Raw genomic sequence first — 19,274 nt, 5'->3', positions numbered from 1 at the left:
AATCCCAACCTTCAAAAAATTTAAAAAAAAACCAAAAAAAAAACACCCCCCCCCCCCCCCCCCAATCCAAAGAACAAAAGCCATGAAAAGTTTGTACATGTAAAATTTATGCTATTTTTCTACTCTTGGACATCTATAATACTTTTTCAAGAAAGGCTCTCAATGTGCCATAAGAAATATTAATTAAGCCCTGCCACATCCCTTTGTTATAAATATACCCGTTTTAAAACTGCCTGAAACATAGAGTAGCTAAATGACTAGCCTAAGGGCACACAGCAAGTCACTGGTTGCAAAAAGAAACCATTACTTCTGCCCCTCTGTCTCCTCTTCTAAACACTACAAAATGCTACTACTTTTGAAATTGTACTCTCTGCCACTTTTTCCCATCTGATATTTCTTTTCAGAAACATATTTACTACTTTTAGAAGAGGCACAAAACATGTGCATGTGTTTTCAGTCACTTACTTTCTTTTGAAGGGCACAATGAAAGATGAAAATAAACATTCCCTGGAAAGCATTAAATACTGTGAAGAGATATGTCATCACAACAGTCCCCTCATTGATAAACAGCAGGCCAAATGACCATGTTAGGCCAAGAAGACACAGGAGAGCAAATGCACCCAGGACCCAGGACCTGTAAAAGAAAATTAATTTTAGTAACAGTGCTGATAAAAATGCATATCGTCAACTCCAATATTAACATTTCAGTTGCTGCAGTTGACTTTTACTAGGTTCACATTCAAATGCAAAAATTCCTTGGCTTTAACCTTTCATCTATTAAAGAAAGAACAATTCCATTTGGTACTTTTAGTCTCCAGGGAAAACGGCAACAGTAGATATGACCTTTTTCTTACTCAAGAACTGCACAAGATGTCAAAACTATTTTGAAATGCAAAGGTGTAGCTCAAGCCCCTGCTACTCCATTGCTTTATCTATATTTTTTACAAAGGAGATTGATAATTCTAGCTTAACTGCTGAGTCCTATATTTTTAGTGGTGCTTCTATGTGACACCAAATAATGTAACACAAATACACAAAGGTTAAATGGCAGATTAAAAGCCTTGAACCTAAAGCTTTAACACTCTGATAAACTCAGCTAAGCTGAAGCTAGATGATCCAACTTCCACATGAAGAAGCCTGCTGAAATGTGACAAAAATATGGATATATCTCTACAAAATAAAGTCTTTAAAAGAGATTCCATCATGAATAGTTTAAGGAAAAAGGAATTGTAGAGAACATCACAGAATGAAGGGGAAGGGGGTTTTAGTCAGTGCATTCCACATCTAACTAATGATCTTACTTGATAAATGGCTTATTATCTTCATAGCTAGAAAGCATTATAAGCAGAAAAGAGAAACAAAAATTATTAGACAGAATTGAAACAGAAATTAATAAGAAAGCATTTTTGTATTTTATATAAAAATCAGTCAAAATTAGGAAATTCAAAATGCAGAGGCAAGCAATTAAAAATTATAAAGGCATATAATAGTTAAAAATACTTTAGCAAAATAGATATTTCCAAAACGACTTAATTAAAATTAAGGGCAATCCACAATATTGACCGAGTTTGTAAAGTTAAAAAAAAAATCATGCTAAAAATTTGTTAAGATAGGGTTCTATCTTACCCAGGTAAGTCCGTATTATAGTAGCCATCACAAACCCGGTAATTACTGGTGTGGATGAGAAGACAGAAAGAGGAAAAGGAAGAAAAGAGAGAGATGCTAAAGATTAGCTCTCTCTCTCTCTTATCATGCAACATGCAATGAAGCTGATACTGGCCTATCTATAGCATCTAGTTTGCAATGTTAACCTTACTATAAATCTGCCTTTGCCATTTTCAACATTCAAAGCAAGCCTGTAAGACCCTTTCACAACCAACTCTTGATGTTCTAAGCTGCACCATCCCTTCAAAGAGCTGATAGCAAAAGCCTTCAGTTAGATATAGCACTATACAGAATGCACTGAAAGAGTATATAGAGAAACAACAGGTGTCACATTCTTGTTAATTGTGTCACATTTGCATTACTCTTCAAAAGGGATACTGCAGTACAGCACCAAGATAAAGTAAACATTTGTTAAATTAGCATGAAAACAACAGATAATCTTCAAGTTAACAATAGTAATAGAGTCAATTCTCTTGAGAGAACAGGATTACAAGTGGAAACTGCTCAGAATCCCTAAATCAAAAAGTCATTTAACAAAACAAACTTAATATAATCATATCAACCATGCAAACAGGAACATCATTTTGAACTGCATTGCAAATGCAAATGAAATTACCACATTGCTATGGCATTTCCATGAAACAATGTCTTGGCAACAGATCCAAGCTGAAATTATCTAATTTTGACCAATTCTGGGACATTATGGCAACAATGTGACGAAGGCAGGATTGGTACTGTTTGCTTCTAATTGACATCTGCAGTTGCTGGGAGACAATGGCATGTGTTCCTAATGGAGAGTAGCTTTCAATCAGTTCAGCAATCAGAAAATAATCATAGTTCTCATACTTGAACACAAAGCACTTACTTAATGTTTTCCAACCTGCTAGAGTCTGGTTTCAAAGTGTTTGAGTGCTTCACCATTTTGCACAATGTGATCACCAAGAAGATAAGATTCAGCTGTCAAAACAGATAAGAATGAAATTAAACTACTTCAAGTAACAGGTTGAGTAATGAGGATGTTACAGACTAAACAACAAAAAAAAAATCATGGTTTATTTTCAAGTATATACTGGGGGTTAGCAATGGTATTCGGACTCTTTCATCTCCAACGAAATACAGCGAAGGAGCAACATTTTCAAGACTTCATTTAACTCAAGGTCTAACTTAACCAGAAGTCATTAATGCATACAGCCTGAATTTGCAATATTTAACTCAACTCCTGAAACTTAACCGTTTTCAATTTAGAGTGTGTGCTTTGCTATTTACTATCAAACTAACTCATTAATACCACCTGACCCACTCTCCTAGCTCATCAACCTGCTCCAGCTGCTTTGTTCCCCATTGTTAGACTTTCCTACTACCGCTTTTCTTCCTGCTCTCCCCCTCCATATCATTCTCACTTCCTGTTGTTTATTTGTGCCCTCACAAGCCCTTCACTTGTCTGGAAAACATTTTTTTACAACTTGTGTTAATGCAGCTGAAACAATACTAGTAACAGAAACAGCCTGATACACTCTATTGTGTGGCATATCCTAGTGTCTCCATCTGCTTTTTTGTTTAGCAAACTTCAAGTTATTTGTGCTGTCTTAAATATCTATTCATGTGTATTGCAGGGTGGAAGCTAAGGAGTGGTAAGATCCATGGTTTTCATACTTAGACACAAAGGACCAGGTCTTCAAAGTATTAAGGCACTTAACTCCCATTTCCTCCAACTCAAGTTCAATGCGAGTTAGGAGCCTGAATACTTTGGAGGATCTGGACTCAAGCACTTTATGTTTTCTATTAAAGCCCATGTGAAAAGAGTTGTTGGTTTCAGACCAGCCCTTAGTGCATTTGATAAATATCACATTTGTAACTGATAGTATGGTTGGCATTCTTACAAGACAGGCAAAGATACTAAACAGATTTGTTTTGTAACCAGGAGAGGTATTACTTCAAAGTTGGGATAAATTCACTGCAGAGGAAGTTTAAGGGAAGCTTGTAGTGTCAGGACTCAGGATATACCCATTATGTAGATAATACAGCATCTGCTCCTGCCAGTTGGACAACTTTTAAACACTATGAGAAAATATCATGGGAACTATGGTGTACAGAAGGACCAGAGAACAAAACAGATGGAGACATGTGGGGGTGAGGTGTAAATATAAGAGGGTTTACACACCAGAGCTCCATGGGGCAGTTCTGCTGCAAGGCTGTTGTCATATTCTGCCTCTTGTCCAAACATGTTTAAATTACAAGTGGCTATGGGAACTGAATCTATACTACTGTTCTCCATACTAATAGAGGACCTGCACCCACATGAGATACATCCCCCAGAACTCTGTGGTAGATGAAGATGTTAACAGGTAAGGAAAGATTTTGGAAGACCATATACAACTCCAAGATACAGTCTAAAAGAAAGAGATGAAATTATCAGTTTGTAAAAATGGCAAGTGAGAAGTCTTGATGCCGTAAGAGAAAACGTTTAGGCCGTATATTAGGAAAACAGTTGCTACCAATGGGAGTGATTAAGGAAAAAACAAAACTACATTATTAGAAAAGAGGGTAAGAATCACCATCATTGCTAATACTCCAGTAAAGATAAGACAGTAGTGTGAATTATTACAAAATAAAAATTCCAACATTAGTTTAAAGTTTGTCAACTTTTTCAGGCTGACCATGCCTTACTCAAAGCCAAACATTTTCTCAACATCTCCTTACCGACTATGAGAGAGAGAGAGCGAGCGAGCGAGCGTGCGCAGACAGACTGACAAGACTGATGAATCTATAAAATTTATTAGTTTGTATGCACCTTTCAAATGTTCACAAAGAACTCTTGACTCCAAAAGGTAAAGGTAGGCATGAAAGAGGGAAGCATGATTTTCTTTGTTTTTAAATGTAATGAATTACGATTGGCTTGTGACTTGGATGATTGACTTACATACTTCTTTACCCACCACCATACTGTTTAAGAAACAATGCATTTGAGCAAATGTAAATATTTTGGCCCTCCTGTTATGGGACAAATGTGTCATTCTTTTGTGTGGTTCTGGGAATGATAACTTCTTTCCATCCTTTGCATAAGAAACAAACCAGGAATTCTATCTTGATCTGTAGCTCCCAGATTCTCATGCTTTGTGTACAAATTTTTGGAATATTTTGGTAGCTGTTATAATAATATTATAGAGTTTATAAAAGCACTAACCCTGTGCTGGGCTATGCTGCACAATGATATCATATTTACTCAAATCTAAGATGAAGTTTTCCCCCTCATACATCTGCTGTGGGCCTGGATGGAGCCAATGTTGCTCATGCGTCACAGGAAGGATGTGTGGCGTGTCAGGAAACAGAGGGCGTTATGTAGTGGGAGCATGGGGAAGAGGGCATGTAGTGCAGAGGGTGTGTGGGAAGGGATGCATCAAGCATAGGGAGTGAGAGAATAGGGTGTGGGGTAAGGGAAGCACAGAGCAGGGGAAGTGTGGGGAAGGCCAGAGGCTGGAGCCAGAGCCACTGCTAGTGCTTGGCTGGGCCAGGTATTCTGTGCCCCCAGCAAAGACAGAACCAGAGAAGCTGCAAAGGTAAGCTGGGTGGCGGCAGGAGGGACCAGAAAGGGACAAGAGGCAAGAGCAGGGGAAGATACTGGGCAGGGAGGCTCCCACAGCTGTCTCCACTTCTGAGCCATTTTAAACTCTATGTAAGCCTTCCAAACAAACAACATCCTATGGCTCTTGTATACCAGGAACAGTATTTGCTTTTGACCATATTGAGCCATAGGCTCAGGCTCCCAAGGGGGCAATAGAGGAGTTGCTCCAACACAGAAGTAGATTGAGGGCTACTGGGGGATGGATAGGAGGAGTGGGGAGAAGTGGCATGGGGCAGGCTATCTGTCTCCCAGCCACTGCTTTCCCGGGGGGGGGGGGGGGTCTTCTATTCATGAAGACAAGGTTCTTTGGGTTAATCTAATATTTTTTATTAGACTAACTAAAATATTTGGAAAAATTCTTTGCAGGGTTTCAGGTATAAACACCCTTTGTCAGGCTGAGGAAGTGTCTGAAGTTGGTCTGTGCTCTTCCTGGATGGAATAGAAAAGAAGTTAGAGACCAGTATGCACAGGATAAAGCCAGCTGGTGAAAATGCATATTGAGGCAGTCCATGGGCGCGGGGCGGGGGGGGGGGGGGGGGGGAGGGAAGAAGGAGGAGGGAGGGAGAGGAGGCAAATTTGACCTACATTAACTAAATTCTAGACATGGAAAATTAAAACAAATTCTTAATTTTCCATGTCTAGAATTTAATTATTGGGGGTCATCTTAAATTCAAAGTTGCCTTGGATTCGGGTAAATACGGTACATAGTTTGTCAACTAAGAGGAATGCCCATGCCCCTCTAGCTTGTCAGCTGCAGCTCATGCTAAGGGGGAGTGCACTAGAGCATTATAATGCACAGCTGGAACACAGTTTGCCCCAGCAACCTACCCTGAAGTATCTTGCATTATGCTAGTAAGATGCTTCTTGGACCAGACGCGCACAGGAAGATTGGTTTACCTCCTAAATACCTGCCTCGTGGAATGACAGGATTTTGCCCTCTGATTCTGTGTGTACAAGACATACAATTGCTGGTTTGGCATCTAAAATTTGGAAAACAAGCCTGTATTTATAGTGAGGTTCTAACCCTGCAATGATATCCAAGGAAACAGGCCTCTGAGACCATGCCAAGCTCCAGCAAGTGAATAGAGCTTAGCGTAAATACAGGACTCTTATTTGTGGGATTGGGAACAAACAATTTCTTCAATATTCATTAAAATATATACAACAGAATTTAAAAGTTCCCTAATATGAGAATGAGTGATTTATCAAGGTAGAAAAGAACCTTTAAAAGAAAAAATACTGTACTTCAAGACAAAGTAACTATGACAACAGAGCACATACTACTCATTCTCATCACTAAAAATGGTATCAGCAACCAAAGAACACTGGTTTGCCATCTAAAAAATATTACAAGGTATTCAAAGATTTTGACACTATATATGTATTTTAAAACTATTAGAAAATTATTCGTCCAGTTCAAAAAACTGTTAGTGGCACAGATGACTTTCGGGAAGATGCATTTATTTGCTTTTACCTTACTCAGCTCTAGTCATGAAAAAATGTTGTTGTTTTAAAGCTTAGCAGCTTTGGATGTATGCATAAGTTAAAAAAGGGGGGATTCTGCCATTTTATTACATAAAACAGACAGTAGTAAGAACAGAAGTTACTGCAAAATAACTCCCCTCTTCCTACTGTAGGATATGTTTATTGGGAAAAATATATATGCATGAAAGAACTAGACATTTTGCTGCTTTTCCACTAATTTGTAACAACTGCACTTAACATTTATAGAAATTCATTGAAGCAGAGGCAACTTAAATACTGAATTTTCTCAATTAAAGATAACACCTAATATAAAATTTAACAATTTTCACAGTGTTCCAAAGCATAAAATCCACAGATGTCCATCAAATAGCAAGACAGATCTTGTACATGTACTTTTGGGCCTCCCTCTAGCAGCAAGCCAGTTCAGCCAGTGGAGCTGATGCTACATCTTTCTTTTTTGCATCACAAAACTTTCCTTCTTCCTCAGGAAGACCAGAACCATCTGTTTATTCTTTAAGAGCTAGAAATCAATTCAAGACATAAAATGAACCACCTCTTCTCCCACCACCCCCAAAGAAAATATAGCAAGCTAGACTTTTGTAGTTTTACCTTTTAGTTTTTATCTTCCTTCAATAAATGCCAATAAAGTTATAAATATGGTCAAAACCAGTAAAGTTATTAAGTAGTATGCATCTGCTCAATAGATTTAAAAAAAATATCTTTCAATGAGCTCCAATGTGCAAAGCATTTGGTTGATAGTGAGGCTCAAGGAATACTGTTAGATTTTAGTGATTTGATCCTCATTACTATCCATGAGAGCTGCTATTTCCTGTAAAGACCCCAGTAGAAAACTGTACATTTATCTTTTTCTAACTGAACAGTCGAATTCACAAAGGCTTCCAAACATTTTAGTCAAAATCTCATGGCATTTTGCATTCCTTAAATCAGCAGCCAAACCCTAACCCAGATTTGGCCACAAACTCTAATGCTAAGCTAAAATTCGCATGTCTACCTCATCTCTTATTACACGCACATGCACACGCACATGCACATGCACACACACACACACACACACACACACACGATCAGAAAACTCAATGTTGCATAAACTCAGCTCTAATTAAAGTTAATGACATGTAAGGGGGCTTAGCATTTCTAGTTAGGATTTAAAAATGGATGTAGGTACCTAGGCACCAAGGTTTGAAAATGTTGACTTTATATGGAAAAATCAGAAAATCTACAGTTACATTAAATAGGTTTATAGTTTGTAACTACTTCAAATAATGACCCATCAAAACTTAGAGAGAAACTTTATTGATACAATTGTCCACTATGAGGCCTCCTTCACTTTCCACTGAAGTATTTTAAATTAGTCATTGTGAGAGACAGGATACTAGACAACATGGGCATATATATATAACACCTACACAACAATGCCTTTTAAAATACAAATGTTACTGTTTTAAGTATTAACATCTGGGAACTTCCCAGGGCAATAGGGAAGTTCAATGCTGATTGGGAATTTTTTACCAAATTCATATGAATTCTGTTTCTAGCCCTGCAGAATCAAGAGGCACTAGTGAAAAGAGACCAAAACTGAATAGTGCCTGCCCTGCCCCTCAGACCTATATTATCTGGGGTAAAGTATGTTTCCGTAAGGTTAATCAAAAGGAAATAGTGGTTATAAGCTATAACGATACCTCAAAGGTTGGAATGAATCCAGGGGAAGATGGATAAATGGGTGAGGGAAGGTAAATTATATAACCAATATAGTGCAGCCTATTATTTGCACTTCATATGAGGTATCTATATATAAACATAATAAATATAGATATGAAATATTTATATTCATTTCTATGCATGTTGAACATGCATATGCCTGTATATGTACAGATTTCTACCAATAAACTCAGACAATACATTAGTGAAATAACATGCACTGGCTGCCATAAGTAAAATGAGGACACATTTTTCCTATGCTGATTAAATATAACATCTTCAGAACTTGTGTTTAAATAACCTTTGCTAGGCTAATTTATTAGCACCATCCATCCTGGCTGAGCTAAAGTCTAAGCAATTTCACCTATTTTAATGGTATGGATGAACATGAAGCTACAAAGTCAAAATATTCAGGCTTTTCTGACCACAGATTATGGGAGTGTAGTGTTTGTTTTATAGCCATCAACCTGCTCAATTGAATCACGTCCGCCTGAGCTTAACAGCTTAAAATTCATTCCACACAGCCTGCAGTGCTGACATGGATATGATAAGACAGAAGAACAGAAACACTACTCTGAAGTAACCTAGCTGAACTGCACATGTTCTGACCCTTTTTGAACTCCCTGGAGCTTTTGTTACCTGGCAAATGCAGCTCTAAAACTGCTCTTGTATCTCCAGATCTTTGCTCTTAGCCATGCAGAAGCCTATTTCTCTCTGGGACTGGCAGCCAGAGAGGTGTTCTCTGAAGAAGGCTTCTAAATGTGTGTGCAAGCTGAACTCTTACTGAACTGAATTAATTATTAAAGATGCAGATGGAGCTGTCCAAATGATAAGAACAGCTCCTGACGTGTCATGATCCAAGCTTTCATTAAACCATTTCAGGCATACTAATGGTTTCCCACTGCTCATTACTTACATGCTCTTTTCTCATAGATATAATAACCCTGGTGCCCATAGGCATGACAGTCTATGGAAATAGTGAAGCTGAAAGTTTTGTGTCTTCCTCAGAAGACAATCTTCCTTCATAGCTGCTTTCTGTACCCCATATTGCATTAAACTGGGTATAGACTTTAATGCATCTGGATTTAACCTCAGGGAAATTATAAATCACAGAACAGTATTGTCAAGAATACATATTATTTCATTAATAGCACAACTAAAATAAACATCTTAAAAAAATTTGAACTAGTTACAGATGTTCAAGAGACGAATAATGCAAAACTCTTGGATGCCTTTTGTAATGGATACACAGTTTTACAAATATGGCTTTTTTTCTTTGTTGCGCACAGATTATTTTTCAGCCATTACACTGCTCACACTTTCCCTTCTTTCTCTCTCTCCCTCCCTTACTCACCCCCTCTCTCAGTTGGGACGATTAGAGGGCAAAGCAATTGCTAGAAAAGAATTACTCCCAGGAACTGCGCTGTGATTGCTACCTGCTGTTTCATATTTTTGAAGTTGGGAATACTGCTCCCAAAGGCCTTTCACTTCTCAGCCTAAATGATTTGCTGGAGGATAATAATGTCATGGCCGGTAAATAATAGTGGACTCTGTCTGTACATGGTCAATATGATTAAATGTCCTTCACCTCTCTTCTCATACTGACCTGGTTATGAAGAAACAAAAATGCCCTCAGCAATGCCCAAAGCCTCCCAAGTGAAATGTTATTTAAAAGAGAGAGAGAAAGAAGTGACCTAGCAAGTGCTCACGATACATAAAGTTAAAAAAGGAGACCCTAAAGCACTAACTAGTTGAACTGTATGACTCAAAACTTCAAACAGCTCCCCTTTTACAATCGCAGCAATCATGTACATAACTTCATCTCTTGTAACAATATGATCCGCCATCCTTTTAAATACAGGTGAAGGCTTAGCTCTGCATTAAATTCTAAAATAGAAGGTATTTCCTTTATTTTAAATGGGTTAAATAGGTTAACCCATTCTATATGTAAAAAAAAGTCTTAGTCTGTCTGTCTGTAACAGTTTATTCACACTCTGTTTGGTTGTCTCAGCAGCCAATCAGAGTGCACCAAGAGCATTTTGAACAGGATGCAGCAGCGCACCACCATCACAGCAGGCAAGTGCCCCCCTCTCCACTCCCTGGAGATGGCAGCACAGGGTGCTGGCTGAGGGCAATGGAGGGGCAATCTTCCCCACTCCTGGGATTGGGTCCGCTGGGGGGTGGGGGGGAGGGAGAATATGGGATAGGGGCTGCCGCAACATGGGGCAGAGAAAATGGGGTTGCACCTGCCGCAGCGGGGGGGGAAATGGGCCCATCCCCGCCAGCCCCCTATCATTCTTGATGGGCAATATGCTAATTTAAAATAAGACTTTAGTGGTCTTAACAACATTCCCCATATGTCAGGGAGAATATAATCTCCTATCTCATTCTATGTATATATATGCACACATATATATATTATGTATAGGTACATATATATAAACTGTGACATTTGAAGAAAGGAAGTTTCACATAAGATACTCATATCTTTGAGACTGTATAAACTGAAACATCCACTCGTTCACTGTAAAGACCACCAACTAGTTGGGAAAAAAGTAAGCTATTTAAGGAAGACTTCTAAGAAAAACAAAGCCGCTAGAATAGAATTGTCCTAAGTATGGTTAGCGATACCTCAGCGTAGTATCTTGACAACAGAGTAATCACATATTAAATATTCTGCTCTCTCTTGCACTGTAATTTATAGAATCAGAAAGAACCAATTTATTTTCACTTTCTGGAAAATATAAATGTATAAGCTACAAAAACGTGACTATATAATGCAATGTTTTGTGTATAGATCAGTAAAAATTAGGAAGTTGGAAATTAAGGCTCACAGTCTGTCTTGGAGGCTGAAAAAAATGAGAGAATATGAAGCTTGATATTGAGAAAACCATGTCAGATATTATATGAAAGTTTGGGCTTCTCCTAATTTTTGTCAAAACTATTGCATTCTACAAATCTTCGTTCTAGGTATTTAATTACCTTAGGGGTATCTAGAAAAAACAGTCAAAGCAACTCTGTTCTTCCAAATTATGTTATACAATAGTCTCCTAGAACAGTAGCCAGGAACTTTTTCAAGACATGGGCTGGGACAACCTGGCTCTGGGCTGATGCAGGCCAGGTGGCTTCAGTAGCATGTCAGCAGCAGTGGGCTTCTCCTGTGCCCATGCCATGGCCAGGCAGCTGGGAGTTGTACCTGCACTGCCAATGGTTCTCCAAGCCCTCTGCTCCCTAGTTGTGGCACACCAGCAGCTGGAAGCTCCCTGGCCTCAGCATAGCTCCCCACTGGCTGGAAGCTGTGCCTATCCTGCAGCCTTGATAAGCATGCGTGCATGCATGTGTGGGTGGGTGGGGCAAAACAGTGGTGGCACAGGTGCAGCTAGAAGTTACTTGTCCCCAGAACAGCTTCTTCCTGCTCAGTCCCAGCATGTGCACAGGCAGTGTTCTTTGACTCCATGGGCTGCATCCAGCGGCTCCACTGACCAGATGCAGTCCATGGGCTGTATGCTGCCAATCCCTGACCTAGCATATTCTAGATATATTTATTATGAAGGCTGGAATGATACTGGAAATATACAATGGATGTGTAAGTTAACCACTAGATTTTTAATCATGGTTATACAAATAACCATACAAATAAAGTATGTACCTAACCAATTAGAAATGGAATGAATCATAACTTTCTGTTGGGTACAAAAAAATACTCTAATTATTATTTACATAAAAACATGTTCAGTTCTGTGAAGCTCTGGAACAGCCTTTCAAAGAAGATAGGGGAGAGGAGAGTCAAGAAACCTAATTTATTTCAGAACTAAGCTTTTTAGGTTCATGGAATGGAGTTTATGACAGGACAGAAATGATCCTGAAGATGGAAATCAAAGTTTTGTGGTGTAAGACTTCAAGTGCTTGATCTGTGGTTGTCCCCAAGGAGAAGCTGCAAGTAGATGTTATTGCTATGTGTGGTTGCTTGTATGTAATAAGTTTTGTGGTAGAGTCAAGTTCTTGACCATCATGACAGTACATGGCTGGATCTGGTGGCAGGCGCTTAAACCAAAAAAAATGGTCTTAAGGTGAGATGAAGTTTCCTTGTGACAGAGAGAGGTTGCAGTTTCCTTGTGGTATTTGCCATAGGGATTGTAGACTTACCATAAAACAGAAACCTTAAAGCAAGCTATATGTCTTTTCAAGGATGCACTTTAGTTTAGACTACAGGAAATATTATACCATGCACGTCTAAGACAGGTCAGGTTGGCCAGTTGTGACAATTCCACGATCAAAGTTCTCTGGTCTGTTCACCCTTCCCTCTTCAACTCTCAATATGCTTATGGTGCTTTTTCCACCACATATATCTTATATTGGATTAATTATTTCCATTTTTCTACTCATCACTTGTATGGGTCTGGAAAAAATTTCCCTCCAACTTTGACAACTATTTTTTAAGTTCTGTCCACTTTCTTCAGAGATTGGTCCCACCTAGAAATTGAAGACTGGATGAGGTATACTTGTGTTCCTAACAGTATTGAGACACCTCACAGAGACCTGGCTGCTGGGTCTTGCTCATATGCCCAAGTTCAAACTAATCACTAGGTTTTAGATTACAATGGAATTTTCCCTGAGGTCAATTTGGCAGGGACCATTCAGGATAGGTTTTTTTGCCTTCCCCTGTAGGCATGTTTGTCTTCCATTTCATAGCATCATCTGGGTATATATTTTCTCTTAACAAATCCCCTGACCTTGCAAAAATGTAAGGCACTGGCAGTGCCCCTGAGCTCCTTGTTTCTCTGTCTTCTTGTGGCACATAGTACAAAAGACAAAAAGCCTTAAAAACTACAAAGAGTCTTAAGCTTTTTAGAGGGTGTATAAAGCTATTTAAGGAGTTGCAGTGCATGGGAGTATGTGTGGATAGGGAGTACAGTGAACATAAAGGCTATTGCATTGTTGCCTGAAATTGTTGGGGATCAGATGTGGTGACACAGCTGGTCCCTTATTTCTACACACACATGCATGAGCATACATACAGATAAATATTTATAATTACACAATCAAATATGCATACACATAAACATAGGCACATGTATGCAGAAATTATTAGACTGAATTATTTTTCAAACTGTGTAGAATGTCTATTTGGGACATACCATTCTGTTGGGAAAACACATATTTTTTTTTAACATGAGCAACAGTGACAATACAAAAGAGTAATAATGGCTCCCTTGCAAATCTGTATTTAGTATGGAATTGATTTGTCATATGACTGCCATATCAATATGACCTTGAGTATTAAAACCATTAGGAAAAAAGTTATTGTATTAAAACTAAGCTTGGCTCTGAACATTAATGATTGGTCAATACTACTTTTTACTTCGAGATTTCTAAACATTTTAAATCCCCTGTTAACATTAAAAATGTGTTATTAGAATTTTCACGCAAACCTCTGAGAACAGGGGTTGTAATGACTGATGTTGGTCAGCCCCCATAATACGACCTTAAAAAGAGGCAAAAAAGAACAAAAAAATCCAGATAAGGAAAAGCATTCTTACCAGAATAATGAAGGTAACTGGCCCAATGAAACTCCAGATAAAACAGTTATCTATGTGGAGCCAGCAACTGTGATGAAAAAAGAGAGGTGAATGATTATATTAACTTTTTAGCTGTACAAATGAAAATTGGAAAAAAAACCAAACAATCCTTGAACAGGTCTTTCAAAATGAGTAATGAGGCCACACTGAACAACAACATTCTCATCATGGGCACTTTCCCCCTAACCTAGGGCCACTTTGCTGTGCACTGTTTAACATAGCTGTTCACCATCTACTCAGTTTTTCTTTCTATATACCATATAGCATCAAGAATAACTAATGTGGTTACAAAGTAACTCTTTCTCTCTTTTAGGTTTAGTCAAAACTTTTGCTATAGCCTGATGAACCCTAGCATCAACAAATGCTTTATTTTTCACAGGCTTTCTGTGTAATCTCCAAAATTTGCTTTAACTTCATATCGTATGCAAAGTGCTTATCCCTGAGGAATGCAAGATAGAAAATGTTCAGATGTCATGTTTTGCTACAAAACAGTCTGATATAAATAAAATGCCCCAATTGGGAGTTGAATACTAGGAAAAAGCACATATGATATTAGACTGAATGATGCATAAACTTATCAGGGTTGACTTCACTTAGTGATTCGTTTTTCATATACCCCAGCTCCCTGTTGAATCCCTTTTATTTGTCTATCATCAGCAGCAAAATCGAGCAGTTTTCTTACCGTCAACAGTATCCTCCCATACTGTAACTAATTTCATCAAAGGACAAAGTAAACACCATTGGAAGGCAAATTCATGCCTCCAGCAATTCAAATCCTCAGAAACATTCTATGTCTACCTTCTGTCACATTCTATACATATCTGTATGTTTATAAATAAAAGGCATTGGCTAATTTTAATCCCACTTTACTCTCCTGATAAAATATTATCAAAGTAAAACATATGGGTTGGAATACTGTACTGTCATAATTCAGAATAAGAGTTATCTAGAGGGCCACTGAACAAAGGGATCTAATGAAGCCTTAGCTTAAAACTGGGTGGTTAAGCCTGTGAGATATTTTAAGTTAAGAAGAAATTTTGCTTAATATCCATTTGAGGCCAAAAAGTTATTTACTTTTTCAGTTTGTTTCAGGTCAATCTTTTGTGTTAAAAGAAAGACCATAATTTAGAATCTGCCTCTCCAGAGTACAAATTCTCTGAACCTAGAGAATTACAAAAGACTTGATTGTAATTTGTGCACGGCATTGCCATTCTCTTACCAATAAAGCTTTCAGATGCTATTTTAGTCTGTCAGAGACCCTCTGACAGCTAACAGGCTTTAAAAAATTATTCACTTGAAAAACACTCAGGTCACTTGCAATTACTTACGCTTTCTCTGTTCCATAGCTCTTATAGTCAATAGCTGCTGAGACACCAACTACTGTGGCAGGAAAGAGGTAGCCAGCAACATAATAGTACTTCTTCCTAGAATATTCACTTTCAAATACTTCTACTAACATGAGATAGAGCTGTACTCCTTCTAGGCACATCCAGGCAAATGCTGCCAGGAAGAAAAAGTGTAAGAGGCCTGCAAATATCGGACATGCAATCTGCAAAGAAAGAGAAATATGAAAATGCAAAATACCAAATCCTCACTTTCCTACCTAATGTGATGCACTGCAAATTAAACAGCATAGAAATGTATTCAGAAGGTAGGACACCAAAATACACTTCACCACATATCCCCTTCAGAAGTCCAGGCTAGTTTTCACTACTAGAAAACACACCCCAGATATTCACAAATGTTAGTAAAGTATTATGTCCACAGGAGCTGAAGAAAGCATCCTCAATCGCACTGTATGTGTTAAGATATGGGCAGGAAAACCTTATTAACATTCCTTAATGATATGAAAAATCCAGTGCAAAAAGAAAACCCTTAATTTTGAATCTCAGATGTTAACACTATACTGCAAGACTTATATTGTAGATGATTTGGAACATGAAGATAAAGAACAGTTGGTTCTAGATGTATTATTTATATCTTCTGTTTAAAATTCTCAAGCATCCGTCAGAATTTTCTATCGGCTTTAATATCAAATATCACTGCCCCTACTATTTTAGGAAGTTCTGCTGTCATATCAGTAGCAAATTTGATTCACTCCTGTCTAGCTGAAAACTGGATGAATTTCCAAATTATTAAATTTCAAGCCATTCACTGAGCTCTGAGTGATGGGCTGAATTTCACAGAAGCTTCAAAAACTAGCATGCAACACGCATACAGGTCTTCAGAGTAAAAAATTCAAGTGTTTCTGGTACATCGACATTTAATTTCAACACCGCTCTGAGCAGTTCCATTTAAATCAGCTACCTTTATTAACAACTCATGCTTCTTAATTGAAAAAACACTACTTTAGTAAAGTGGGGAACAGAGGCCATAATGGTATTTCAGATGCATGTAAATATTTTTTGTGAGCATGTCTATCTTAATCTTTCCTAAAGCTTTTAACTCAGCCTTGCTGTGTCAGTTACATACAGTAAGTTGAAAGCTTGGCAGTGGTATCATGTTAAAATCACATCCATTTCAAATAGTCATTTCAGAGAACAAGATCAATATGCAGACAGAAGACTTACCTTGTATTCTGTCTTATCGATGCCTATTAGAAAAATAAACTCTGCAATGAATAAGTTGATACAAAGATTCTTGTGAATAGTATTACGGTCACTTTGTAGGCCACGGAAGAAACAGAACGTGAAGATGCAGATGGCCAGGCAGACAAGGGAGATGACAATTCCCACCCAGGTGATGACAGTGAGAAGTAACTCATGTACTCCATCTTTGTACTAGAAACAATCAAGGAGGAAGAAAATTAATATAGCCATTTATCAGGGCAAACAGAAGACTGTTTTCATAGGTAGCAGGTAGCAAATTGCTGGTTTATATTATAAGTGACAGGGAAAAAATAAGTGCTAAGTAATTTATCAATCTTATGTCAGGCTTATCAGAAAACAAGCTTAGGGCAGGAGTAAAGAAGGGTAGGTTTGAGTACACTGAGATGGATATTTGAGCTAGGTCAGATAATATTTTTACTTTCTCTACTATGCACTGAAAGCTTGAAGAACAGTCTATACAAAGGAGACATTGTATTTTGAATGGATTGCTGGGTATGTATGCAAACACAAAGGAGATTTTTAAAATTTATGATAGTCAATAAAAGACTTTCTCGGTCCTTTCCTGCAGACCTGCAATGGCATACGGGAAATACTTGGCTGGAAGCTTAGGAGGATTACTGATGGACAAATTAGTCAGAACAAGATTCAGAGATTTTCAACAGAAACTCAAATCTGTTCCGAGTTGCTTGGGGTCAATTCCAAACTGCCTGATCTGCCTAACTGTTTGTGTGCCCAGCAGGAGCGGGGAGTGTTTTTCCAGCAGTAAACCAAGGCAGACATATGGATAAGTTAGCTCTTAGAGGCCTGATGGGTACTTTGGTTTTCAGGTGAGAGCCAAATTCTAGGCCCTAGGGAAGCACTAGGAACCCAGTTAAGAGGCACTTTGTGCCTTGCCACGGTCACAGAGGCTGGTAGTTGGGCCTCTAAACAAGTTGGTAGAATAGACTCCTCCACAATTACTATCCAACTGTACCTGGGAACAGTCTCTAACAGTCTCAATTTTTTGAAGGAGTGAAAGTTGAGCTGAGGAAGCGTAAAGCCTACCCTCTCATCATAAAATGCCAATAAAAAAAGATTTTATAAACAGTTTGGGTTAGATTCTGTTCCTCCTAGTAGGAATTTTAGTCAAAGGATCATCCTATCCCATTCTGCTCAAGTTACTGAAAAAATGTTAATGTGTCTACTTTGTAACACATTGCCATCTTGGCCTAAAGACTAAGGTACAAAAAGTAGAGCAGGAGGAGGACTGCTCACTGCTTTTGTTTTTCAGGGCCTTGGGCAGGGTCAAATAGGATCACATATAGGTGCCTAAGTTTACTTTCATGTCTAAATAGGTAAAAGAGGATCTGGTCCTCCTCCTTTCTAGGCTAAGTACAGACAGTTAAAAAGCCCGAGACTAAATTGATTTAATCTTTGCAGGTTAGTCTAAGCTACGTAGCTTGAACTGATAAGCAAGGGAACAAACATTCACTTTTGATTCCAGAAATGCAGCAATATGCCTGCAGTGGCCCAGGCCAGAAGCCAGGGGGCGTTAGAAAATGTTGGAGAAGACAGCTTAAGCCAAAACTAGCCCACCCACCCTGAAGGGGAGTATTTGGGGGGGAGGTGCAAAGTTGGGGGACTGTGAGTTAACTTGAATCTTAAGGGGATCTGGGACAGAAGTTCAATAAACTGATTAACCTAAAGCAGTTAAATCTGATACTACATCCATCCAAGTTTAACTTAAATCACTTTCAGCCATTTTGAAAGTGGTTTATGTACTCTGAACTTCTGTTGTGTTACAGATTTGAACTGGTTTCCGATCACTTACACTGGTTTATGTCTAATTTCAGTCCCTAGCTTTAATATTTTGAGACTCCCCCCCACCCCACTTTTTTTTCTGATCAGCTCTAGGGAGAGGTAGAAAGATGACAAATAAAGAAGGCTGCTTTTGGAAGCTTCTAACACTCTGCGATTGATCCATCCAAATGTTTACATTTTTCCAAAAATTCAACAGTTACCTATTATCGACTAGAAACAGCATTACTTACAACAACTTCCCGATGAGCCATAAGGATTGCAAAGTTGGTTAGGTGGCTACAAGCACATGTTGTATGAGTTTTATTTGTGTCAACCAGTTTGCAGCCCTGAGTGGACCAATATCCCATCATAGTCCTCTCCGAATAATTCCAGAAGGAGCAATTTGCATTGAAATAATTGTCAGGCTGAGAGATAAAAGGATGAAATTAGGATTTTACTCTCTTAGATGGCAATAACAATTGTTTAATATGTGTAAACGGTAATTTAGATTAAACTTAGCATGTTTCGGACTATAAAGTTTTTCATCAGCAAAATTGTGGACAATGTTGTACATGGCAGATATCTAGTTTAAAAGGGACTTTATAGTCCGAAACAGTCTAAAGCGTAGTCTCAATTACTGTATACCCAATTTGAAACCATTACAATTTCCATCTTGTGATTTTATGCACTGATGGTGCACTGTAGCCACTTTTTCTTTCTGCAAAATTAGAATTGTAAATTTATTCTGAAGGGGTTTCATCTGTAGTTGAGCACTGAAAAATATTATCAGTTTTCTAGTCTCAATTTTGGTCTGGC

The 19,274-nt window shown here is 38.3% G+C and overlaps 1 protein-coding gene across 19 annotated transcripts in view; it reads right to left on the bottom strand.

The window, feature by feature from the left end:
- Positions 1–19,274, bottom strand: part of ADGRL2 (adhesion G protein-coupled receptor L2) — a 203,627-nt gene that overhangs the window by 14,833 nt on the left and 169,520 nt on the right. For 10 of the 19 annotated variants that reach the window (XR_003093571.1, XM_025201637.1, XM_006021619.3 and 7 more), the window contains 6 exons: positions 18,710–18,883; positions 16,641–16,850; positions 15,399–15,619; positions 14,032–14,098; positions 2,531–2,622; positions 466–634 (listed from right to left, as the gene is read on the bottom strand). Coding sequence is in view for 16 of the 19 variants with exons in the window: in XM_025201637.1 (XP_025057422.1) it covers positions 466–634; positions 2,531–2,622; positions 14,032–14,098; positions 15,399–15,619; positions 16,641–16,850; positions 18,710–18,883 (933 nt within the window). In the remaining 3 variants the exon portion in view is untranslated. Of the gene's footprint in view, positions 1–465; positions 635–1,301; positions 1,329–1,626; positions 1,672–2,530; positions 2,623–14,031; positions 14,099–15,398; positions 15,620–16,640; positions 16,851–18,709; positions 18,884–19,274 lie in introns of all 19 variants that reach the window. The other 9 variants (XR_003093569.1, XR_003093570.1, XM_025201631.1 and 6 more) reach the window with 1 other exon arrangement.

Source organism: Alligator sinensis, unplaced genomic scaffold (assembly GCF_000455745.1).
Source record: "Alligator sinensis unplaced genomic scaffold, ASM45574v1 scaffold952_1, whole genome shotgun sequence".
NCBI lineage: Eukaryota > Metazoa > Chordata > Crocodylia > Alligatoridae > Alligator > Alligator sinensis.
This window is presented reverse-complemented; position numbering and strand designations above follow the sequence as displayed.